At 48.4% G+C, this 26994-nt stretch overlaps 1 protein-coding gene across 1 annotated transcript in view; it reads left to right on the forward strand.

Moving 5' to 3' along the window:
* The first annotated feature begins 4697 nt into the window (after nt 1-4697).
* Nucleotides 4698-26994, forward strand: part of WHRN (whirlin) — a 103172-nt gene continuing 80875 nt past the window's right edge. Inside the window, 3 exon segments of the mRNA XM_050926458.1 lie at nt 4698-5036; nt 5038-5080; nt 5155-5402. Of these exon segments, the coding sequence (XP_050782415.1) occupies nt 4698-5036; nt 5038-5080; nt 5155-5402 (630 nt within the window).

The following is a 26994-nucleotide window of genomic DNA, read 5'->3' on the forward strand; positions in this document are numbered from 1 at the left end:
TCTGCTTATTTATCAGAGTTAGAACCCAAATTAGGAATCTGCCAGTTTTTGTTTGGTTTTAAACAAAGCCCTGAATGAGCCAACAAAGCTTTGATACATACAACTCCTTGTAATGCAGCTGTTAAAGCCCTTTCATCATATCCATGAATAAAATGAATTCTATTGCCATCGAGATGCATCTGATAGATTAAGTTTAATCCTCCTCTATTGCTTTGGATAGAAGGCACTTCAGCAGAGGATAGAGGGAAAGAGAGACTTTAATGACTCTGGAATAGAAAATGGTTTTTGCTCATATGCCAAAGATGGAGGAAAAAGAAAGATTAAATGAAAATGTACATCATAAAAAAATTAATCAACCAATGAGACCCTGTGGTCGCAATGCATTTTTCAACTGATTTTTCTACTGAAGCTTCATGTTCTAATCTTAGCAAAGGTCACAAGTGAAATGAATTTGAAGGTGTGATCTTACCTTGGAAAGAAGAATGATCCTGGCCTGCAGTCATTCCACCCCAAGCAATGGGCTGGCTCCATTTTGGATGGGAGACCTCCAGAGTACAGATAGGTGAAGGGATCCAATCCGCCGGTGTGATGCTAGGGGACCCTGTGCTGCCGGAAGGTCCATCTCTCAGTTTATTATTGTTCTGTTTATGTTATGGTAGCATACAGAGGCCTCATCTAAGATCATGGCTCCATTGTGCCAGACACTGTACACACACGGGGAGTGACAGCCCCTGCCCAGAAGAGCTGACAATCCAAACAGAGAAGACAGACACAACGGAGGATCAGAAAGAGAGGTTCCACTACTTGTCCAAGGTCACACAGCAGTTTGGTGGCAAAGCGTCGACCAGAAACCAGCTCCTCTGAGCCCCAAACTACTGCCTTACCCACTAGACCGTGTTGTTTCATTAAAGCCCTGATCGTTTGTGGTCATTTAAGCTACCATAACATTTCTCTTTAGAAATGAGGGTGTTACCCCTTCTGCCATAGCTATGTCCCTGGGTCAATGTTTTCCTTTACATTTCTTCTTTCTGTCATAATTGGATGGAGTATCCTTCTTCACTTCCTGTCCTAGATTGCTGTGTCATGTGATGTTTAGGAGCTGCCTTTAGGATTCCACTGAGGAGTGGCTGCATTTAATGGTAAGTGTAAATGAACCCTACATAGCCAGAATGTACCAGATAGGGATTTTGTGAGGCTATTTAGCCAGTGTTTATGGAGTGCTTTGAGTCTCCTGAATGAACCGAGCTGCATTATATGATTCAAAAACCAAGGAAGTTGATGGAAAGACTCCATTTGACTTTGATGGGTTTGGATGAGGCCCTTAGGCCCAGAGTCAACAAAACCCATTTAAGTATCTGCTTCAGCGTCAGCAGGGACATAAGCCAGTCCCTATTCAGAAAAGTAAGCATGTACTTAAGTCCTGTTGACATCAATGGGATGTAAATATGATTAAAGTTTCAGAGGGGTTGTTGTGTTAGTCTGAATCTGTAAAAAGCGACAAAGAGTCCTGTGGCACCTTATAGACTAACAGACGTATTGGAGCATAAGCTTTCATGGGTGAATCCCCACTTCCACGGATGCATGGGTGATTAAAGTTAAGCATGTTCTTAAATGCTTTGATGAATCATAGCTTTAGTGTAGATGACTTATTACTATTATTATTATTAACCAGAATTAATCATTATTAAACATATTAGCTATGAGTAATGACTATTGTTATTAACAACTTGGATTGGCACATCAGCAATGGAAAAAATACTCTCAAGGGTCAAATAACCAGCTCACTCTGAAGGGGCAGTGGACATCCAAGCCAAGGTATTCTCCTCAGAACAGTGTGTAAACTGACTCTTATTCTCTGATCCATAGGCTGGCCCAGAGCAGCTTTTAGATACACTGAGATCTTCCTTTCCCATCATGTCATTTCTAAACAATTAATTCACCATCAGGGAGGAAACAGAATTCTGGGTCCCAGCTGCACAAAACACCAGAGTAAACTGCACAGGTTGCGAGGAGATCTGAAGGTACTTATGCAAGATGGATGGGAGAAAACTACCAGTGAAATATCAGCCTATAACCCCTCCAGCCTGTTGCCACTGTACGGTGAGGACTTGTGATCACACACACACACACAAAAGCATTTTGCATGTTAAAGGGATGGAAACAATCCCGTTTCACCATTTTCACACCCTGATCTTTCCCTAGGCAATGACTCATTAGTTACAATGGGTCTGATCCACCATTCCTGGCACTCTCTTTTTCTCACTGAAATCAATGGCTGGTCAAGGAAGGCAGATCAGGTTTCAGATTGTACAGCATTGTTATTACCCAAAACAAAAAAAACAAACTAAAGCCCTTATTTAGGCTCCAGTCCTGCAATGGACTGCATGCAGACAGAGCCTCCAGTTAACCTCTATGGGGCTCTGCATGGGGGCAGACCCACATCGCTGACAATGCAGAGTTGGGACCTGTGTTTGTAAGATCTTTGGCGCATGTATGGTCTTTTGCTCTGTGTCTGTACAGCACCTAACACAAAGGGGACCTAGTCTCAGTTGTGGTCCCTGAACCCCATAATACATCTACTATCCTTATTAGTAAAAAGATTAGAGGTTAATCACATATGGAGATGAATTATTAAGCCCAGTCATGACAACTATAATTGGCAAGGAGAGCGGCATGGTTTAATGGCCTAATCATCTAAGTCCATCTCTGCTACAAACACCCTCTGTGGGCTTGGGCAAACCACTTCACCTCTCTGCTTCCAATGTTTTTAAACAAGGATGATCATTATCCATCTGTCACTGTAGGCACTTATTACAGCCAAGATTTACAAAAGAGACTCATGATTTTGGTTGCCTAATTTTCTGGTGCCTGACTACAAATGGGCCTGATTTTAGAAAGTGCTCAGCACTCACACTCTAAAATCAGGCCTCACTCAGGTGCCTCAGTGTGAACCCCAATGCTGCATCCCCCAGAGTCACCAGCAGCTTCTGAAATCTCACCAGCATATCAGGGAATGTGAGCTGCCTAGCAAAGATGTGTGCTGAGAATTAATTGCCTGATGTTCCGAAAGCACGTTGAAGATGGAAAGTGCTGGGTAAATATGAAGTATTATTCTGAGTATAATGGGAAAACCAAGCTAAGGACGTTTGAACAGTAACCATACACCATGGAAATTAGCTCCTGGGTAGACAATTCATTCCCACATTTGACAGTGGCACCTCAAACAACTTGTTTGTACATTTTTTAAAAAGGCAGTTGAGAGAATTTCAGAATGTCTAAACAACTGGCAACAAAGAGAAGGTCTGACCTTTCTCTCAGTTGCACCAGTTCTGCACTGGCGTATCTCCTTTGACTTCAACGGAGTCACTCCTGATTTACCCTAGCGTCCAGGATAAACTCACGACATTCAAACTCAGAGACACTTCACATCCCCTTCCAGAACAGCACATCCCCGTCTGTGAGATTTGCAAGTCCATTCATTGTATTTCCTCTCGGCTGCGCTTCTCGCACGCAGGAGCGGTGCCAGGGTTTTTGGCACCCTAGGCGGGGGTCCTTCTGCGCTCCCAGTCGTTGGCGGCAATTCTGCGGCGGGAGCGGGGGGTGTCCTTCCACGCTCCCAGTCTTCGAGGCACTTCGGCGGCGGGTCCTGGAGCGAGCGAAGGACCAGCCGCAGAATTGCCACCGAAGACCCGGAGCGTGGAAGGACCTCCGAATTGCCACCGAGGGTGGCAAAATGCCACCCCGCAAATCCTAGTGCCCTAAGTGACTGCCTAGGTCGCCTAAATGGAAGCGTCGGCCCTGCTGGCACGTCCTCTTCGCTTAATAAACAATCCGCTGACTTGATCTATAAGAGCATCTCCAGGCATGCGAAATTAGGGCGGGAAATTGCTTGTCCCCTGCAGTTATAATGGCAATGGGGGATTGCAGAGGTTGTCTCTGCTTTTACAAGAAAAGAAAAGAAAAGAAAAGAAAAGAAAAGAAAAGAAAAGAGGGAGGGAGGGAGGGAAGAGGCACCGCAGTTCTCCTGTAGCCAAGCCCACAGTGAGCCCGCAGCAGTGAGAGGCCCCCATGCACCATCCCCGAGCTGCCCCGCACCCCCCTGGGCTGTATCACGCCGTCTCCTGGCAACCGGCGAGCAGTGAGTGGACACGTCATTTCCGGGAGAGCCGCAGCCAGAGCGGGCGGCGCACGGGGCAGGCGCTGGCTCCACAGTTGAGCGAAGTCGCTCTCCGGAGCCCGAGCCCGCGGCAGCGGGGATCCCGGCGGCTCAGCGGCCGGGGAAAGGCCCTTGGGAGCGGCGGAGCTGGGGACCCAGGTTGCTCCCGGCGGTGGGGGCTCCAGCCAGCCCGGCGGGGGCTCCCCACCTCTGCCAAGGGAGGAAGAAGCCGGGGAGCGGGGGTCCGAGATCGCTTCTCGCTGGACACGCCGGAGACCCAGGACAAGGGCAGCCCGGGGGGGGGGGTTCCAGCTGCGGTCCCGGTCTCTGCTCCGGGGAGGGGGCTCCCCCTTCGCTCATGGCTCCTCCGCCCTGGGGGCTGAGCCCCTGGCCCAGCCTGCGAGCCGCCCGTTCCCCGCGGCGGGGGCTGTGGGCTGACTGAGGGCGAGCCCCCTCCAGAGCAGGGGGCCGCCGGAGGATGCTCTGACCGGGAGGCACACGCCGGCCCCGGGCAGCGGGGTCCCTCCTGGGCTGCGGGACGATGAGCGCCGGGCTGGACCGCATGTCTGCGAACTCCTCCTGCTCCGGCTCCCCGGCGGCGGCGGGGTCCCCCTCGGGGGCCGGCGCCCGGCTGCTCTCGGCCAACGTGCGGAAGCTGCACCGTGCCCTGAACCTGCTGCTGAGCGAGCCCGAGCGGGAGCAATTCATCCACTGCCTGAACGTCTACCACGCCCGCCGCAACGTCTTCGACCTGGTGCAGACCCTCCGCGTCCTGCTGGACAGCCCGGACAAGCGGCAGCTGCTGCCCATGCTGCGCCTGGTCATCCCCCGCTCCGACCAGCTGCTCTTCGACCGCTACACCTCGGAGGGGCTGTACCTGCAGTCCGGCTTCCTGCCCGGCTGCAGCGCCCCCCTGGCGGCGCCGCCCCCGCCCGCGGCTCGCCTCTGGCCCCAGCCCGCTCCCGGGCCGGAGTTCAGCACCGCCGCCCGCGGGACAGCTCCCCCGGCGGGCCCCGCCGCGGAGGAGCTGCGCGGGGAGCTCAGGCAGGTGAGCCTGAAGAGGAACAAGACCCACGAAGGACTGGGCTTCAGCATCCGAGGGGGCGCTGAGCACGGGGTGGGCATCTACGTGTCCCTGGTGGAGCCGGGCTCCCTGGCAGAGAAAGAAGGGCTCCGGGTCGGGGACCAGATCCTGAGGGTCAATGACAAGTCGTTGGACAGGGTGACCCACGCTGAAGCTGTCAAGGTAGGTGAAATGCCAGGGGTGGGGACAATTGGGCTGAATAAGCTGAGATGTGGGGCAGTGGTTGTCACCCCTTCCCAGAGCACCCTCCCCACTAACCTGGATCCTCCCCCCTTTTCCCCCCATTGAGCAATGTGGGGAGAGCAGTGTGGTTTTGACCCCCAGAGTGTGAACCTTAGACCCCTGAAGACCGTGGGCAGGATTCTGTCTCTGGCACAGCAGTGTAAATCCTGAGCGACTCCAAACATTCAGTGGCGCGGCCCCTGGTTTGCCACTTTGACAGAGAGATCAGAATCACTCCCAGGGCATGTTGGAAGGGCAAAAAACAGGCATTAACCATGCATAGGGGCATGCCAGTTGATTTAATGTAGAAAGCGTAATAAATAGTAAAGAGCAGGAATATATTGCACACAACCACTCTCTGAAAGTGCTTCTCAAAGGTGGACAAGTATCATTATCCTATTTCCAAACGTTTGTCTATCTCGTTAGAGACCCCATTGCCATAGAGTCTGAGCACCTCAGTAACATTCGTGGATCCCCCCCTCCCCACACACACACATTGCAGTTCTGTGGGGCTGTCATCTCATTTTGCAGTTGGGGAAACTGAGGCAGAAAGGGACTGTTTGCCTTGCTCAAGGTCATACAGGAAATCAGTGATTAAACCTGGATATGATCCCTGGTCTGCCTCGTATCTTATCCACTAGACTGTCCTACCACCTCCCACAGGTAAGGAAACTGAGGCACAGAGTGGCAAAATGACTTCTCCTAACCCCCCCAACCAAGCCCACACAGTTATTCAGTGGCAGTGCTAGGAACAGGACCCAGGTTCCCTTTCTTACCACTAGACCAGAATGAAAAGGAGAATAGTCACACACCTGGGTTGCCAGCTGCTCAGGAACGTTCCTTGCGTGCACTCCGTACAACGGATCGCCAACCTGCCCCTGAGAGCTACTGTAATACAAATAAATAAGAATGACCATGGTGCCATAAGTCAGAGTTCGCCAGCCAGGGGACTAGGTGGCAGGTAGCCACAGAGGGAATTTTACAGCGGCAGCTCACTGATGTGAACCTAACTCAGGTTCGAGTGACCAAAAGTTGTTGCCATCTGACAGCAAGATGTTTCGGTGAAATAGGTTGGTGGGCTCAATCCGGAGATGTCCCATGGCACAATAGTTGGCAATCTTAGCAGAACAGCCAAGAAGTCAATGAGCCAGACAGTCTGGCCTGTAGGGCTGAGGTACGTTGGCAGAGCTGGGGAGGGGAGGTCAGGGGCTGGAAGGCTGCCTTGCAGTTGTCTGTGCTTTAGTTCTTCTGTGGATAACTGAAGCACTTTGGTTTCCAGCCCAGTCAGTTTGGTACCTTTCACCAGCACTTGCTTCTACAATCCCTTACGCCTATGAGTAGTCCCAGTGATTTCAATGGGGATGACCTGTTGAGTAAGGATTGCTTGCATAAAAATTTACAGGATCAAACCCTTCATTTTCAAACTGTCAACTTTCCCCTTCCCCACATTTTAAAATCTTTACACCCTCCCACAGGCAAAAGATAGCTCAGCGGTTTGAGCATTGGCCTGCTAAATTCAGGGTAGTGAGCTTAGTCCTTGAGGGGGCCATTTAGGGATTTGGGGTAAAAATCTGGGAATTAGTCCTGCCCTAAGCAGCGGGTCGGACTAGATGACCTCCCAAGGTCCCTTCCAACCCTAATATTCTATGATAAAAGAAATTTGTTCCAAGCTGAAATTTAGGTATAAATAATCTCAGGACCAGACTGAAGTTTTTGACATTTAAAGAAAAATTACAGGAGAATAAAAATGGAGTCTTATCAATTTAATATGCTATTCTGTGCTTGCAAAATTGAAAGAAATTTTCTGTTGCATGGTGCAGTGATTAGAGATGGGGACTGAGTGCCAGGACTCCTGAGTTCTATTCATAGCTCTGCCACTGACTCAACCTTGTGTCCTTGGACAATTCACTTAACAGCTCTGTCACTCCATTTACCCACTAGTAAAATGTAGATAACCATATCTACATTCTTCCCTTGGATATTTTTAGGCTTCATTAATTAGTGTTTGTGTAAAACCCTCGGAGCTTCTTGTCCAAACAGTACTGTTCTATAAAAAAATTTGCCAAGGGACTATTCCATAATAAGGTCTCCTTGTGGGTATTTTGAAATGATCAGGGTACCAAATGGAAGCTCAGAAATTATCTACACAATGGGCTGAAACTTTTTCAAACAACCATTTCATCCCTGATTCAGGGGAACAGGCAGCTTTCAGAGCTCTTGTGGTCTGTTGATGAAGAATTATGCATATAACACACTTTGATGGCACTGAAGAAGCCCCGCTCCTTCTTTTAAAAGGCGATCACATAACGATTCACATAGCTAGCCAGGATGACGCCTCTGGAGATTTTAAAACGAAGTGAAATGAATGCATCGTATTGCTGTGCCGCTTTTGAAATAAACCCGAAGGAAATGCAAAGCTAAAAACCTATTTCAAATAACATTAGGGATATAACTTCAAAAGACAACTCAGGGTTAAGATGTAAACACCATCCATAACCATAGGTGCTGGAATTAGGGGTGTTACCGTACCCCCTGGCTTGCAGTAGCTTCCATTATATCCAGGGTTCACAGTTTGGTTCAATGGCTCTCAGCACCCCCACGATACAAATGGTTCCAGCCCCCTGTCCATAACTCACTGTGTTGTGTGCAGTCCTAGTAGGTTCCTGAGCACTTAAGAGGATCTTCTACACCATTTGAGCTGCAATGACACAGTGAGTTAAGGATTCAGTCCAGTCCTTCACTGCTTGCCCAACCTCCCCCTGAAATCAATAGAGATCAAATTCAGCCTTGGCGTAAGAATATGCAACACCACTACAGTCAATAGACCGAATTCAGCTCTCAATTACACTAGGCTAAATCTGGAAACTTCCACCTATGTCAGTGCATTACACCAGCATAAATGATAACAGAATTGGTCCAACGGGCTAATTGGCCCTTGGGAGTTCAAGGTGCACAAGAATTCAGGCCCAGAGAAATGTGTGCGATTTTTCTTCCTGTGACTTAGGGTTATTGCTGATATAAAATGTGAGCAGAGTTTAGTACCAGCTGGGATCCTTTCCTAGCACAAAAACATAAATCACTCTAATAAGATTCCCTGAACATTGTCTTGTCCAGAAGTTTGCTTTAAATTAAGGGAGAGTAGCTTTCCTTCTAAAGCAGTTTGAGTAAAGTGTGCTTTCCAGCCTTCTGAAGGGTATTAGGCTGGTTCCCCATTTAGTTGAAAAGGAGTATGCCTTCCCTACTGCATTCTGATCTTAATTGTCCTGCAGCGAAAATTCACTGTCTGTGTCTGGAGACTTCAGTATATGCAAAGCATGCTACCATAAGATAGGAGTAATGAAAGCTCATTCTTCAAGGTATAAGGTGACCGCAGGAGTCAGGAAGGAATTTCCTCTCTAATCATTCTGCCATTCCCCCCAGCCTGCTGCATTTATGGGTTTCTTTCCTTCTTCCGAAGCATGACATGTTGACCATAAACAGAATCATAGCCTGCCAGTGGTCTGATCCCATATGGCATCTCCCAGATGCCCAGAATACACAGTGATGGATACTGTACAAAAGCATAGGCAAACCGTCAGTCATTCAGATAAGATAAATAAAAACATAGGTTCATGGAGTCTGTTAACTGAATTCACAGAGTGACTAATACATTCATCTCAGTACGCCAAGGTAGTTCAGTCACTTTCGCCTTTTTTAGCATTTGATCCTTTATCTGACCTTGCAAAAATAATCTAGTCTTTCCTGCATTCTTCCATGAAGGAAGCAAGAGAGACCGAGTCTGACATGGGGCAGTTCCTCTTTCTATTGGCTGCTGTCCCCATAGACAATTCATAGAATAGCAATTATTTTGAAAGTCTTACAAAGACAGGATATCCTGAGAGTGGAAACTTGGTTCCAAGATAAGACTGCCACGAAGCCAGACAAAGGAGACATAAATTGATAAGTTACGTACCATTCCACCTGAAAATGTACTGTTGTGCCATGATTTGGATATTGGACTGAAGCTATTTTAGTGTAAATGAGAGAAAAAGTAGGATTCTGACATAAGTAGCTAGATTACCTGAGCACTCCAAATCAAATTCACATGATGACTGGCTTCTTAAGCGAGTGTGAGCGCTGGGGGTTTATGCCTAGCCTGCTCTCTGGTCTGTATGTGTTTCATCCAAATCAAAATTAAATGACTTCATTACTATTGTAGCTCCATCGCTCTAGCACTCAGGGGCTTATCAAAAGCACATTGTAATTTAAATCATACTCTAAGTGAAGATGTTTGCATTGTCTCTGTGCTTTCTAGCACTCACCTGGCTGTGTTTACTGTTGCTACAGTATATCCTTGGTATTTTAGCAACAGACAAATGAGCGTATGTTTCACTAAGCCTTAATATTTTGTCCAACACACTTTCAATTACAAAACAATGTGAGCTACGTATCACACAAGGAGGCATTTCTCCTCTTCACTTATTGTAGGGTGAACAGATGTCCTGATTTTATAGGGACAGTTCCGATAGTCGGTGCTTTTTGTTATATAGGTATCTATTACCTTCCGCCCCCTCCCGATTTTTCACACTTGCTATCTGGTCACCCTAACTTATTGTCAGGTTCTAATTTTGCAGCTTATTTGTTTCAGTTTGAAGGAAACGTATAATTGGGTTAGATCCTCTGCTGGCATAAATCAGCAGAATTCCAATGAATCCGATTCCAATCTGAGTTACACCAATGTAAATCCAGAGTACCTCCACCAGAATCAATGGAACTGCATGGATTTACCGCATCAGAGGATCTGGCCTGATGAGTTTGATTCTGATCTCATTCCTGCTGGTGCAGATCCAGAGTAACTCCACCAAAGTCAGTGGACCCACCCTAGATTTGCACCAGTGTAACTCAGATCAGCATCTTTTAAAGGATTCTGTGATCTCATTTCAGGGATAAGGAGCCAGGGCAGAGGCTGTGTTGAGACAGATCTGTTGCTGGAAAGCAAAATAAATACAGAATACAGTAGAGCGATGTGACAGCTCACAAATAGTCTGTCCTTTTAGCAGGTGTGTTCCTCTTGTTCAGGTCTGTCTGAGAAGACTTGTTTGTGAGAGGCTCAGGTGGCCAGAGGGTGGATTTTATCCATTTGTCCTTGTTTGCCTCAGTTTGGTACACAGGGTTTTAATTCCCTAGAGATGTTCTTTTCTTCTCACACTCTGCCTCTGCCAAGCAGGCGTTTTTAAAAAAATCAAATCAAATCTCCTTTGAATTATTTTTAACAGTCCATTCACTTGGATACACAAGGCAGCAAGCTGGGCAATCTTTTAAAAGGCTGTAATATTCTGGGGTACCGTGGGGTACCGTGCAGCATTGCTAAGGCACTGCTGAGAAGCAACAAAAGAGACATGCTGATCTGAAGCTTGAAAATATATTTAGAATAATCCTGCCTCCCAGACAATTTAAAAGAACATGAGCCTCATTTTGTCATTTCTGATTGCTGCCCAATTAATCGATTAGTGTATTTGACACTGCTTCCTTGCTACAATTAATAATCGCCATTGCATTTCACCAGACATTCAGCTGAAGCAGTTTGTACGGATGAGTGTACTCTTTAACCCTCCCGATACTTGCATTTTCCGGACTGACAGACAAATGACTGGTGAGGCAAGATAGATAGACACAGAGAGATCCCTGTTTCCCCAAAAGGTATCAGACTTGTTCTTATAAAAGCTTTTGCTCATACAGATGGTGCTGGCTTAGCTCATCTGTACATTTTAGAAGCCGGTGTACAAACAGTGGCCAAAACTGAATCTCTAGGGTGGTTGCAGCAAGGACAGGATGGATGTTAATAGTACGATTACCATTCATCTGCCCTGATAATTACCTGGAGGCAACATCTGAATCCTTGGTAAATGGATCTTGGGTGGGTGTGGGTTTGTTTGTTTTTTTAATTGCGCTACGAAAAAAAAATCGATACAAGGAAAAAATTATCCCAAACACAGACATCTAAAAAAATAGCCTTGGGCTTCTGCTCTGCTTCGCTCTCCTGCAAGCAGTGTACATTTTAATTCTAGCAGCATGCTGAACTCACAGGGGAAGTAATCAAAGTCCCCAGGATTTCCCAGTCGAGGAGAGGGGATGGGTTGGCTATTTGAGTCAGAAATGTTTGTATTTTAACTTTGTGTTCATGCTCTTCAAAAGGAGAGGCCACTGGCAATGATCGAGAATAGAGCTGGCAGGTGATGTGCATGTTTTCCTGCGCAGCTCTGCTGATGCAGCTCCCATTTGGCCCCCTTTCCTATAGTCCTGAACCACCAATGTGCCACAACACTACCCTGAGAGTCAAGGGCCAACCTACTCCTGAGCAGAGACTGTGACAAACAGGGAAGTGGCTTTTTTTGGTGTTGTGAATTAAGCCGAGATGACAACATTCATCTTATCTAGGACCTGGGGGAGGATTTGAACACAGGTCCACAGAAAGGAAGGTTGGGCTTGTTGCTAGTACACTGGCATGGGACTCAGGAGATATAGGTTCAATTCTCTGTTCTGCCACAGGTTTCCTACAAGCCCTTGGGCAAATCATTTAGGGTCTTCTACTCCTCTTAATTACACCAGCAAATCAGGAGTAACTCTTGCAATCGACGGAGTTACACAAGTGTAAAAGAGATAAGGCCCTCTCTGTGCCTCAGGTTCCCAGCTGTAATACCAGGCTAAAAATGCTTCATTTCTCCCACCTGTTTTCTCTCTAGTCTGGCTAGATAGTAAGCTCTTCAAAGCAGGGACTGTCTCTTACCATTTATGTACACAGTATCTAGTACATTAGGGGGCAGTCTTGGTGGGGCCAGTAGGCAATGCTGGAATATAAATAATAAGAAAGTCCTGTGACATTCGCTGGAATGTCATAAAGAAACATTTCTGCATCAGTGATGAAATACACAAACTGACCCAATAGAGAAACTTCTCTTTTCAGCCCAGCTATATATTAGGAGAAAACTAAACTGTAGGGTGCAGAATAATTCATGGATTAAATTCTTTATTTTCTCTGGTCCCCCTCCCTTCTAGTTAGGCTGATGGATTTGGGATCTTTTTCTCAATGTCATGCCCACTCAGAGAATTACAGAAGTCTAAATCACTGGCAGTCTCATTTAAACTAACACGTTTTCTAGAGTTGTTTTGCTTTGCTTCTTAGATGGTGCATTACCCGAATGTTCCTCATCGACAAATGCAGAGTGCACATGTTATCCCACTGTAGAGAAAATGAACAGCTCGTGAACCAAGGATCCCGTAGAATATAGAGACATCAATCACCCCCTTTTCCTCTGAAGCCCACAACTCTCACTCTTTGGGCTTAAAATGTTGCATTCTGCACAACACCGGGAAGGGGGCCAGCAATAGAAAGGGCTGTGTGGGCTGCTGGTAATTAGACCTGGTTGATTTTCTTTTTTAAATGGAAGAGGACTTCATGTTCCATGAATTTGCTTTCATTATTTTCTGTTTTGTTCAATGAAAAACCAAATACCAAAAAATGTTGCGTTTGGGTACCCACAATAGATTTTTTCCTTCCCGCCTTTTCTCAGCAGCAGGAGAAAGGGAAAAGCAAAAGGGAAGAATTTGGGGAAAAAAATAAAGAATGCGAATGTTGTAGTTTATGGTCAAAAATCCAGTGTAGGGGGTGTGTGTTTGTTTTATTATCCAGAAAATTTCAAACAAAACAAACTTTCTTTTCAAACGTTCAGTGAAAAATCCTCACTAGTCTTTGACTAGCTGAACTGGTGATAAGGACCCACAGGGCAGTTGTTCCAGGCCTGGGCATCAAAGAGGTTTGGGGTAGTGCCAGAGTCTCTACAGCAGCAGGTCTGGGCTAGCTCCTACTGCAGCGTGCAGCCAGGTTCTGAGGTAGCCAGGGAGAACGCCCTAGGAGCCTGGAGCTTTCCTCGCTCATCCTCTGGTGCCTGCACCTAGCAAAGAGGTGGGGATGAAATCTTCCTACACCCCACACTGGGCCCTCTAAAGGCCTGTGAACAAATGTGCATATATTTACATAAGCAGGTATGCTCATTTGCATATATTTGCATGTTCACCGACTATTTGAAAACCAAAATATGTTTTAATTTCTACATTTTTCAGGGCCAGATTGGCTGTTCCCTCCTGTGTTGACTCCAGAGGCAACTCCTCCTGGCTCCTTAAAAAATTGGAGAGTTCACCTGAAGTCCCCTGTCTCTGTCCCCATTGTGATTTTTCCCTCTCTCATTTCTCACTGCTCGTCCTCCCCTGAGAAATCTCAAGTCTGCCTCCTCTCTGTGTCTGCTCCCCCATGCCGCACTCCTATTTCTGTCCCCATCTCTCTTGCCGCATCTCCTTTGTCTCTGTTCCTTCCCAGCTGGCCCATAGCATACACACTTTATGCGCAGGGCAAAGGGGAGAGGGCAGGGAAATCTGTGAAAAAGACTAAGCTCTGTCCAGATAAATGCTGAAGCAGCAGAAGGCAGCGATGGGGCCGGAGCAAAGAGTGGAAAGCCTGAGCCTCCAGACAAAAGGCGGGTGCTGGGCTGCTCTAGTGGGGAGCTGCAGAAATTAGGTTGGATGGGGGAGACACAATGAAGATACTGACAAGAGGGATTCTGGGTGCAGCAGAAACCTTGTGGAGAGGAGGTCAGAGACAGGCCCTTCATGGGAAGAGTCAAGGCCGCAGAGTCACTGGGCCGGCCCAGAAATGTGTCAGGCCCTGTGTTCAGGATACAAACCACACTCAGAACTGCTGTAGTAAAGTATTTCTTCCGGCCTTGTCCTTCAGCTCCCACTGGGAGAGTTTAAGCTCAATTCAGTTCATCACACTGCCGGACAGGTCAAAGTAGGGCCCAGTTCTGCCATCAGATATTCCCACTCAGGTCACGCGTTAGCCTGACGGGCTTGCTGGTGCTGCAGACCCCCTGGGGAACGGAGGTCTCTCTTTCTGCACAGGTACAGGATGGGTCATTTCAACAGTCTCCACACAGCCCTGCCAAGAGGGACCCTCTCTAGAGGGAGAGCAGCCTCCATAGGTCATTCACAGGCTGCCAGTAAGGGAGGCAGTTAGTGATAAATGGGACCCACTCTGGATAAGGCTCTGGAATAGGACTCAGGAACTGTGGGTTCTACCCCTGCCTTGGCCACCTACCTGCTATGTGGCCTTGGGGAAGTTACTTCATTTCCGCTCTCTGGGCCTGTTTCTCCTCCCGCCCTTTGTCTGACTCACCTGTTTAGACTCCCAAGTTCTTAATGTTTGTGCAGTGCCCAGCACAACGGGGCTCCAGGCTCAGCTGGGACACTAGTTGCTGCTGGAATACTATTAATAATAATCGTGTTCTTGCTCCAGGGAGATGGTCTCTGGGGGATAAGGAGTGCATGCTTCAGGCCCCTTCCCTCTTTTGTATGCCTGGATTGTCTGCTCCTCCCATGGGCACAGAGGGGCGCTGTAAGCCACAGTCAGCAAACGGTCTCATTTTAAAAGTGCATTTCTTTCCCCACTCCCACCTGTCCTCCATAGCAATGCTGGAAGCTCCCTCTGTGCTATTGACAATTGGTTGTTCTTGTCCAGCCTAATTGGGTCCAGAGGGCCAAGAGTCGAGGATGTTCAGCTCTTTGATTCACCCATCTCTTCTAATAGGGACATGCCAGGAGAATGCAGGAAGCAGTGGTCGTGCAAACTTCTGTGTGTTGTTTCAGCCATGTGTTAAGACTCGCTCCCTTTCTTTCTCTCGCCCCTTCACTCTTTCACGCTCTATGTTTCTATTCTGGATGGAATCAATACAAAACTGTGTGGAAGTCTTCCAATTATCTAGAACTTCAGCACTAGTTTTTGCAGTTTGCAAATGGGGGATAATTACCCCAGGCAGAGGAATACACTCCTACCCTCTTAATAGCTCAAGAAACCAAGCAGGTCCTTCCAGTCTGTTATTGATAGAAGAAAAGGTGGGAGGGGAAAATAAGGGGATAGAAGGATGGCCCAGAGTTAATGCTCCTTGTATCTGGCTGTGATCTACAGCGGGGCCACTAACCAAATGAATTGGAATAGATTGCTCATTTCATTAGCAGCGAAGTTAAGCAAGTGAGCCACAGCCATATGAGATGGGCCTTTTATTCAGGCTGCCAGGGAACTCGTTGTGATTAATGGCCATTGATTTATGACAGCTGCATTCCTGCTGAGGGGCTCATGAGGGCCAGGGAGAAGTTTTTAGAAGGCTTCTCTCTTTCAGCTTCCTTAGGGTGAGGACCAGTCAAGAAAAGAAAAAGCAGGGAGGAGAAGGGAAACAAATTCTGTCTATCTCATTAGGCACTATTGACATAAATGAAATTTTCCCGAAGGATGGAATAAGTCAGAAACATTGATCCTAGCAAATAAAATGCTGTATTGCAAATCCATTTCATAGCACCATGCAGCAGGCAGGGTATTTATATTAATGACTCATTAAAGCTAGGCTATTTTAAAAGTGCTTTAAAATAAAAGAAATCTACTTAAATCATGAAAGACTGAATGGACAATTAAAAAATAGAAGGAATCACTAGCCTTATAAAATCTGTCCTGTACCTGTCTTTGGCACTTGCTTCCCATAATAATACGTACGGATGATTAGTGTCTGCTTCCCGGCTGTGATTTTTGTAAGGGTGGTCCCCTGATACTACCATTCTCCAACACCACTTGACTTGTTTCCTTTAGCTCTTCTCCCTGCCCCCTCACACGCACACACACACACTGTCTGACAGACTTGCACAGAGCCTTTCATCTAACAGTCTCAAAAGCACGTTACAGACAGTTTGTGCACTAATGAAAAGCAGCTGCCTCTGGGGTGGATCACAGCAGCCAACAGTGCACAGCAAGTTGACACAACAGTTAGAGAAAGGAAGTGAAGGAGTCTGTTTCCAGTTGACACTGCAAGGGGAATTTAAGGAGGCAGAAGTATTTTAATTTACTGATTGAGCCAAAATCTATTAGATGCTTTCCAGAGATAGAAAACACACGCTGTCCTGAAGAGCTTACAGTCTAAATGTTGTAATCACCTAAGCTGTTCTTTGCCCAATGGCATCACTACTTTCAAAGGCTGAGGGAGAACTTAATGACTTTAAGAGGGCTGCACCATGGTTTTTCTTCACATACTGAGCCTATGTAAAGGTTCTCCACCATGGTCTCTCAACCTGGACCTCACAACCACCTGCCCTTTCTCAGATGAAGTAGATCCCCAAATCTTTCCCTGTTGTAACATGGAGTCATGGTGAGGAAAACTGAGAACCACCAGCTTACCTCATATCAGCCTCAATGCACCAGGGAATTCAGTTGTTGGTTGGCTCCTGCATGCCCTGTCTGATTTCTGCTATCGATTTCAGTCTTTCGCAGCCATGAATGCTTGGTGAAGGGAGGGAAGGCTTGTGACACAGCTTTAAGATTTGGGATAAGGGCAGAATTCAGCCCTGGTGTGAGTAAAGCTCTCTTGCAGTCCATGAAGTTGCACCAGTTTATGTCAGGACTGAATTCCACCCCATGACACCAGCATTTCAAAGGCTGAAAAAGTCTTGAGTGAACAGCCTGATGTCACCAGCAAGGAATCAGTCTGTTCAGGGTTTGGAGGCCCCTGTTGTCTAAGATGGAATGAGCTCCTGGAACCTGCTGATGGGAAGCTGGACTTCTGGGCAATTGTTCCTTTCCCGTTCCAGTTTCACACGAGAGCAGTCTGTTGACCTTTCTTTCATCTCATCCCAACCTCTCACTCTCTTTGCCAATGCAGGCCTGATCTGTTCCAGCTTCAGGAGGTGTGAGCCCCGCTGCAAGGCCCCTGCTGATCATCTGTCAACTAAGGAAGCTGCATTGGTGGAAATTGGCCCCAACTTCCCCTCTACCAGGGGGCCAGTGCTGCCCCCATAATCCATGCCCAGTCCTGCCCCCTAGGCCTATGCAAACACTCATGCCAAGGCAGTCCCTGCCTCAGAGATCTTACAACAGGTGGATGAAACAAACCAGGCACAGCGGGGGTGGAAGATGAGCTTCCCACTTGCTGACATGTAGCAGAGAGGCCAAGAGCCGGCCGAGCCTGGGGAATGAACGCTTCTCTTTTCTCTGGAGATGGTCCCCCCAGCCAGGGCCAAGACACTTTGGAGGGGAGGTGGCCTGGCTGCTGCCCATGGGGTGCCTATTCTGTGGCTCACTAAAAGGCCGTTGGTGCCAGGGCTGTCAACCCAGCCCCTTCCCACCAGGGCTGAACCCACTGAAAGATCAAATAAAGAAGAGAGAGGGATCCGATTCCTGCTTGCAACATGTCTGAACAGCTGGGCTGGGATCAGGAACCACTCACAGTCAGTGGATGGGAAGAAGCACAGGGAAAAGAAAGCACTTACTGCAGGAGCTGGGGGTCTCCCATCCGCAGGGCTAACTTCATCCCTGTGACATGCTGAGCTTGGTACAGACTTAGGATCAATTCCCAGGGTCAATTCCTTCGTGACCTTGGGTGAGCCACTTAGTCTCTCTGTTCCTCAGTTTCCCCATCTGTGACAAGGAGGTAACATTGCTTCCTTTCTCCCACCCTTTGCTTTGACTCTCAGCTCTCTGGGGCAGGGACTTCTCTCACTGCGAGTGTACAATGCCCAGCATGATGGGGCCCTGATCTTGACTAAGGCCTGTAGGTGTTCCTGTCACCCCAGTGTACACAGCCCATCGAAAGGAGTGGGATCCCAAGGAGGTAGGCTGCATAAGAGTTTGCCCTGCGGGACGATATGGAGCAAATGGGCATTCAGATTTGTACAACACTACCCTGGTGTAACCGAGAGGAGACTCTAGCCTGCTCTGTGGGTTTAACGCTGGGTACCTAGGGCTCCGTCCATTGGTGTCCAATGGCTCCCTGCTGGCATAAAGGGACGGTCCCCAGGGAATTCCCCTGAAGTCAAGGGTGTGTCGTGCCAGTGTAGTCAATAGCTGAACCTCTGCTGTCCCCAGTGTGAGGTGTTTGCTGAGTTTGTTCCCAAGGAACAAGGGCCTCGTTAGAACTTTCCTTTCCTCCTGATTATTCCTGGCTACCTCAGTGACCTGTAGGAGCAGTGGACAGCTGAGCACATGTTAGGGCAGCCCCTCTCACCTACCCCAGGGGCTGAATCACTCAACGACTGGCCCAGCATGGGGTGGTGTAAAGTCACCATTGGCCCTGGAGTCCAGGGTTGTAATCTGATGCCGTAACCACAAGGCTGTCCTTCCTGGGTACCTCAGAACAGAATCCAGCTGTATGTGTATTGGAATGGGGGTATTCCGTGCTCCCTTGGGCCGGAACGCCCCTCGAGGGCTCACAGAAAGACTTCTACCACCATTGTCCTTTTTGTGGCTCAGCCCATTTGCGCTTGCCTCCCGGTGGTTCAGTGGCTAAGAATAGCTTCCATTTACATAGCACCTTTCAACCCAACATCCTCCCCAGACAGCATCCAGGGGAGTCTTGTGACAGGACTTTCGCTTCACATCTCATTCTAAAGCTGTCACCTCAGTGCCTCCGGAACGCAGCTCAGTGCAGAACGAGAGGGAAGAGCAGCACTTACTGAGCACCAGCACCACTCCCTGCAGCTCCTTGCGGGTCTCCCATCCATATGTCAATCAGGGGCAACTCTGCTTAGCGTGTCAGAGCTACAGAAGAACTCAGCCAGCAGTAGCACATCTACAGGCTGCACTTCATTACCTTGGTCGTTTGCATTAAATTGCACCATTAAATCCACTCAGTGTCCCCCTGCTGAAGCAGTAAAAGATGACAAGCCCAGGATGGAAATAAATAATTTATGGGTGCAGCCTTGCTCATGATGGTGGCTTTGAAAGTGGCCCAGTGGCCTGAGGTATCCTTTGGAGGAAGTCTTCTCCACTAGTGCTACACAGCTGTCAAAAACAGCTGTCAGGAGTGAGGGCTATTTTACCTCCTCCTCCTTTGACAACTTTCAAAAGGCCTCAGGTAACATTTTTCAGTGAATAAGAAAATTACCTGCAAACTTTTTCCCTGGTAAAAAGTAAAGTCAGCCACCCCCGTCTTGATACTGATAGCTATTGAGAGCATTGATGGCCATGCCCATCCAACTGAAATGAAGAGAATAAATAAGGATGGATAAGGATGTGACAGGTTCCCCTCCACCAGGGGTGCCACTTGGGAACTGGGGTACCACTGAGCCCACCTGACCCACCAGACAGGACTCCCTTCAACTGTACTGCCGTGACAAGCTGCAGACACGCTTCCGGTCTTACTCTTTCACCAGCACACACATAGGGGCACACGCACCTGTTGTAACATGCAAACAGACTTTCTGACTAGCCCCTGCATGGGAAGGCTTCAGCTAAGGAACTGCCCAGTTACTCAAGTGCTCATCCCCCTCTGGAGTGCAAACCTCAAATTATACCATCTTCAGCTGCACAGCATAAGCTCATGAAATTCGCCCCCTCCCTCAGTGTGGAGAGGAATATACCCAGCGTTCTGCCTCCAGTTAGGATTTCCACACACACTGGTTTAAGACAAAACAAGACAAGTTTATTACCTACAAAAGCAACTGGGTCTGCCATGCTGGGGCAATGGTAGTGCAACAGAGGGACATCCAGGTGAACCCTGATTTTGCAGAGGTCCTTGAAACCGCAGCTTTTGGGAAATTGGGGCGGGAGCTAGAAAAACAAATGCTGGGGGTGATAGTAATTTGGAAACAAATTTCAAACAATATGGAGCGTTGGATACATGGGGTTTGGCAAGTCTAAGATTTCCCCAGTGACATCAGATCCTGGGCAACTAAGTCCCACAACCCACCCTTAGCTGGGTCCAATACAGGGTTCTTCTGGGGAAAACAAAAAAGAAAAATCCTGTAATGCACATAGATGATTGTGCAATGCAGCGGGGGCGATGGACCCAGGGGTTCTTTATTATCCTGCTTCTGAAAGCACGAGCTATGATAACTCACGTGATCCATGGATTTGCCTTTGAGCCTCAGGTCAGTCCTTTGCCCCGGAGCAGACGGAGGACCTGAATCATGGTTGCTCTTATGCAGTCATTGACAAGTGTGAAATGCTCCCAGTTCAGGATGGTAACATGGTCCAGTCGTTTTGCACTGGGGTAAATGAGGAGGCAAGGTGGAGGGGGAGCAGCCAATCAGGCCCTGAGAGTGGGAGTGCTCCGCCCATTGTGCGGGCGGGTTCACCTGAAGTCTCTACTGTACCCCACCTAGCCAACAGCACGAGCAAGAGGAAGGACAATCTAGTAGTTCAGGCCCTTGCTTAGGATCTGAGACCCAGCTTCAACTCCCTGCTCTGCCACAGACTTCCCATATGGCCTTATGCAAGTCACTCATGCTTCGCTCCTCATTTCTATCCACTGAAATGCAAAGTTTCAATAGGAACGAAGAGCCTAAGTACCCCCTGAGGACCTGGGCCTTAGCCTCTCTCTTCACCACACACATAATATTTCCTTACCTCACACAGGTATTGTGGGGCTGTCCTGAGGTGCTCTAGTACTAGGGTGACCAGACAGCAAGTGTGAAACATTGGGATGGGGAGGAGGGTAATAGGAGGCTATATAAAAAAAAGATCCAAAAATTGGGACCTATAAAATCAGGACATCTGGTCACCCTATCTAGTACTAGAATAACAGGGGCTATATAAGCCCGTAAGACAGAACACAAGCAGCACTTTGAAGAGGCCCCTCTTAGCCAGCCATCTTTGACGGCGGAAGAGAAAATTAAGGTGGGAGGAAGCAGGGGGACTCTGGCTGAGGCCAACACAACCTCCCCAGCAAGGGAAAACAGTGAAATATTTGGGTTAACTTGGGGCTTGCCAAAGCGTCTGAGTGATCGATAGCTGCATTGGGACATCGTCTGAAGCTTCTCCCAATCACCTCTGCCAATGCCTCTTAATTCTGCAGCTCTGCCTGACAGTGTTTCATAAAGGCCTGTTTTAGTGCACAGATGCGTGAATGTGTTCAAAATCTGCCAGAGCTCCTGTGCCTACCCGTGCTTCATTCCCATATGTGCCCGGTGCCGTTGTTCAAAGGAAAGCACCATTTCACCTCCTCTAGGCTGCACCAACATTCATCCACGCCCACTGCTGCTTCCAGAGGAGCTGAAAGCTTCCAGATGCTCTGAGGATTTCTGATCCTGGAGTAACTCGGACCTTGTACTCACTTGTCCGACCCACAGTTGATACACCAAGGGCGTCAGGAGAGGTTTTCTCCGTTGCCCTGGTCTATTCTGCTAATGCACTTACACCTGGAAGGATGCTCTTGTGGTTACAAGATTGGAGTGGCTCTGAGGAGATTTGGGTTCAACTTTCTGCTCCACTGTAGACTCGCTGTGTGACCTTAGGCAAGCCACTTATTCTCTCTGTGCCTCAGTTCCTCATCGGTAGCACAAGGATCATAATGCTTACTTTGTTCCTCTTGTCTATTGAGATTGTAAACTCTCTGTGGTAGGGACTGCATCTCACTATGGGTATGTCTGCTCTGCCATTGGGAGGTGTGATTGGAGCCTGTGTAAACATGCCCCAGCTAACTTCAATGTAGCTAACTCAAATAACAATGAAGAATCCTGTGGCACCTTATAGACTAACAGACGTTTTGGAGCATGAGCTTTCGTGGGTGAATACCCACTTCCTCAGATGCATGTAATGGAAATATCCAGGGGCAGGTATATATATGTGTGCTAGCAAGCAAGCTAGAGATAACGAGGTCAGTTCAATCAGGGAGGATGAGGCCCTGTTCTAGCAGTTGAGGTGTGAAAACCAAGAGGGGAGAAACTGGTTCTGTAATTGGCAAGCCATTCACAGTCTTTGTTCAATCCTGAGCTGATGGTGTCAAATTTGCAGATGAACTGACACCATCAGCTCAGGATTGAACAAAGACTGTGAATGGCTTGCCAATTACAGAACCAGTTTCTCCCCTCTTGGTTTTCACACCTCAACTGCTAGAACCGGGCCTCATCCTCCCTGATTGAACTGACCTCGTTATCTCTAGCTTGCTTGCTAGCACACATATATATACCTGCCCCTGGATATTTCCATTACATGCATCTGAGGAAGTGGGTATTCACCCACGAAAGCTCATGCTCCAAAACGTCTGTTAGTCTATAAGGTGCCACAGGATTCTTTGCTGCTTTTACAGATCCAGACTAACACGGCTACCCTCTGATACTCGAATAACAATGGCAGTGAAGCTGCAGGAGCACAGGCTATGGCTTAGGCTAGCCCCACCTGCCTAGGATCCTAGGTACATACTCGAGTGGGGTAACCTGTGCTGCTAGCAGTCACATCTCCTGATTGCAGTGTAGACATACCCTTGTCCAGTGGAGCCCTTGTCTCGCCTGGGGCCTCTAGGCATGACTGTAGCATAGAAAATAATAATCCAAGCTGCTTTGACCAGCGCCTTTGTGTCCTAATATACAGACTCTGCTAAATGCATCTGGATCCTGTAGCACTTTACCCTACTCTTCCACTTTCGGGCCCTGTCTTGAGCAGGGAATTGGGCTGTGGCTTGCCAATGTGGACACATTCCTTTAGAGATTTAAGGATGAGACTCCCCAACCTATTTTGACTTGTGACCTATAGAAAAAGATGGATTTGTCCCCAGAGATGAAACCCTAGGGTCAAACTCATCTCAGGTGTAACTATTGACTGCAACAGAACTGTGTCCAGGATTGAATTTAGTCCCTGGTATTTTTACCCACTTGCAAAGTTACTATTGTTTATTAATACATATATTTTATAGCTCCATACTGCAGATGGTTGTGAGGCATTTCCAGACAGACTATTTTGTGAAATAGATGCACAAAAATGCTTTCCAGGTTGACACAATCTAATGAATCAAAAAATCCATTTTGATAAATATGCCTATCTATGAATGCACTTTCCCAGCATGTGCTTAAGCTCCTGTTGTCTTCCTCTTGCTGACAGTGGGACTTAAGAACATGCTTAAAGTTAAGCACATGCCTAAGTTCCTTCTTGAATGAGAACTCCTATAGGTTTGTTTTCCAGGAGGAAAAAAAAAACACCTTTTAATAGGATATGGTATTCTTCTCTTCCTTTCCTTAACTGGTGCATAGTGTTGCTGTGCATTGTTAAACAGTTGCCATGTTCTACTCCAGAGGTGGCTGCATTTCAATGGTGCATGAAATGATTTATTACACTCACACAGTTACTCACATAAATATCCACACATCTAATACGCTGCTTTGGGATCCTTCAGCTGGTATATACATTTAGCTTCCTTTTTTTCCAATGTCATGTGTTTCCATGAAAGGTTTATCCATTTATTGTTGCAATGACTTTTAATTTTTGGAAAGGATATTAACCTAATAAAGGCTGAATTAAAATAAAGTTTCTGGGATGAAGCCACACATGTCAGGAGGGTCTCGGACAATCCTTAACTCACCCCTTTGTCCTATGGCATTAGAAGAGTCTCCATGTGTGATGACAGGGTGTATATAAGCTGCACACCGGGTCTGATTGACAGATAAACAATCTCGACATCCAGAGCCATATTCTAGCCTCAGTTGCACCCATGGACCCCATGAATTGAATGGTGTCAGACAGGTGCACGTGAGGAGGGAGGTGCGGTTTTACCTGCAGAGCAAAGATCCACGGAGCTGGTCAGGACTCTTGCTGGGATTATTTTAACCCAGTCTGTAGACGGCATGGCCTAATAGAAGGCACATCAAGGCAGGAGGCAAGGCTTCTATTCCCAGTGGCCTGTTGCATGACCTTGGGCAATTTCCTGTCTCATTTTCCCTCCCACTCTTTGTCCATCTTGCCTGTGAAGGTTATACTCCCATTGAGGGAAGGACTGTCTCTTCGCACATGTTTGCACAGCACTGTAGTGGGGCATCTGCCCCACTCCCACAGAAAAGAGGTTAAAAGCAGCCCTGGAGAGGGCTGCACCGGGGAAAGGGGATAAGAAAGCTGAGGGAAGCTGACTGGGTAGCTGACCCCAGCTGTGGCCAGCTCCATCAGGGCCCAGTTGGCCCTTATAAGAGGGCTGTGAGGCAGAAAGAGATGCTCTCCCTAGCTTCTTGAGAGAGAAGGACCTGGCTGCCTGGGAGAGAAGGGTATCTGAAGTGGTGCAGTGCTGGGGAGTCCCAGTGTAGAAAAAACCCAGGCTGCAGGCCCAGTTAAGGGCCCATGAAGGGTACTAGCAAGGTACCTGAGGTGGAGCAGTGCTGGAGAGGGGCACAGGGAACTAGGGAGCTCCAACCTAGAAAAACCCCAGGCTGCAGGCCTTGCAAAAAGGGCCAAAAAAAGTTACTGGGGCTGCAGAGGGGCAGCCCAGAGACAAGCAAAGGCAGCAGGTCCTAACCCCCTTGCCAATGATAAGGGGTTTATAGACTGCAGTCTGCCCCAGTGAGAGGGGGCTAGATGGTGACTGGCAGTAGCCACTAAGGCAAGATGGGGATAGAGGGTTGGGGGTTCCCCTAGGTGGGGAGACTCAGATTGTGGGTTACAGCTGGGGGCAGAACCCTGATGTAGAGAGGCACTGGGGTCCGGGAGGGACACGGGGGCCAGTGGCAGGAGAGACACCGGCCTGCAGAGGGTGCTCTGGGCTGGAAAAGAGCTAATTCCCAGGATGACCAGCAGGAGATGCCACACTAGTGAGTCTTTGCCCCACCACAAGCACCTAACAGAAGAGGAGGCGTGGGGCGGTGGTTTGCTATGAAGTTACTGCTACAGCAGGAGTGACAGGCTGCTGGAGCTGTGACACCATCCCACTTAGCAGCCTTAGGAGGTATCCTGCCTGCCTCTGAGCTCACCATGGCAGAGATGGGGGTGGGAGCTGGGACCACAATTGAGCTCACAGGAAGAAATGGAGCTTGGAAGCAAATGTTGTTTTTGTGGCAGAAAAGATCTTGTTTGGGTAGCAGGCACAAATGTTTTCAAGCCAGGGTGGTGGTGGTAAAGGGAGCTCTTTATCTGCTGTCACTGGTGATTTACTTCCCTGCCTGATGCTGCAGTTTGAAGTAACCAATTGTTTTTCAAAGCTGAGACAGGAGGATTTTGTGAGTGAAGGGCAAAGTTCCAGCAGCCCCTTTACTGTGAAGTTAAGGACAAATGGAGCAATTTCATCAGTATTCAAGTGGAAACTCTGCCGGCATCCCATTAGATGTGGCTGCTTAGATGTAGCAAATGCCATGTCAGGATTACAGAGCCAATTTCTTTCCCTTATTTGTTTCTAATTCTTTCTTTGTTGGAGCAAAAATCAACTCCCAACTACCAAAATAACTGAATAGGTCACCTGTCTCCAGAGCTGGGATTTGTGCATCTCGGTGATTGCTTCCAGCTCACTCAAACCCCTGGCTGAGGGGTAGGAAGGATGGTCTAGTACAGTGCTTCTCAAAGTCGGGCTGCCGCTTGTTTAGGGACACCCCTGGTGGGCCAGGCCGGTTTGTTTACCTGCCACGTCCACAGGTTCAGCTGATCACAGCTCCCGCTGGCTGCAGTTCGCCGTCCCAGGCCAATGGGAGCTGCAGGAATCGGCACAGGCCGAGGGATGTGCTGGCTGCCCTTCCTGCTGCCCTCATTGGCCTGGGACGGCGAACCACAGCCAGCGGGAGCTGTGAACAGCCGAACCTGCGGACGTGGCAGGTAAACAAACCGTCCCGGCCCACCAGGGGCTGTCCCTGAACAAGCGGCAGCCCGACTTTGACAAGCACTGGTCTAGTAGACAAGGCACTGGGCTAAGACTCAAGTCTTGGGTTCAGTTCCTGCTCTGCCACAGACTGTCTGTGTGACCATGGGCAAGTCACTTAATCTATCCCATGCCTCAGTTCTACATCTGTAAAATGGGGATAACCGCACTGCCCTGCCTCAAGGAGATGAGTGTGAGAGAGAATAAACTGGAGATAAATGAGGACCGGATCCACTAAAAAGTCAGCTCTAATCCCTTTAAAATATGCCATCTTCTCCCTTCCAGACTCTTCCTGCCTGGCAGATCCTTGTCCTCTTCCTGCTCCTGGATCTCTCCTCTGCCTCCCATGCAAGGTGTGGTGATGGCTTTGGTCCACCCTAATTGGGGCTGTATAACTATCCCTGTGCTGGTCAATGCAGGGCACTTGTGTCAGGGACCCATAGTACTGGGCTGGTCAGAGAAGGCGGCTGCAGTCACAGGGGTCCCTCTATTGATGGTGCACTGGGCAGGCAGCCGGCCCACAGCCCCTTCGTGCCAGCTGTGTTGGTGCAAAGGGCTGTGAGCCTGGGGAATTCCCCCAGCGTCGGGCAAGTCCTTACACAGACAGCACCGGGGTCCTGGCACTTCTTGGGGCAGGCCCTGGCAGTGTGGGGGTGTCAGCGCCGTTCCAGGGGAACCACAGGCCTGGTCGGTGAACTGCTGTGTAACAGCCGCTTGTGGCCATGAGCAGCCGGGTACAACAGAGCAGCCCTACGCCCCGGAATAAGAAAGGAGCAACAGTGGCTTGAGGCACCCTCAGGTCCTGTGCTTGTTCTAGTTTGGTCACATTGATGAATTGAGTTCCGCATCCACCATGCTGGCCTGGCCTATTTCTTTGGGGGAACCACTCTGGAAAGCCACCTGCAGCGGCCTGGTGACAGGCA

The sequence above is a fragment of the Gopherus flavomarginatus genome, chromosome 17 (genome assembly GCF_025201925.1).
Source record: "Gopherus flavomarginatus isolate rGopFla2 chromosome 17, rGopFla2.mat.asm, whole genome shotgun sequence".
NCBI classification, from domain to species: Eukaryota; Metazoa; Chordata; order Testudines; family Testudinidae; genus Gopherus; species Gopherus flavomarginatus.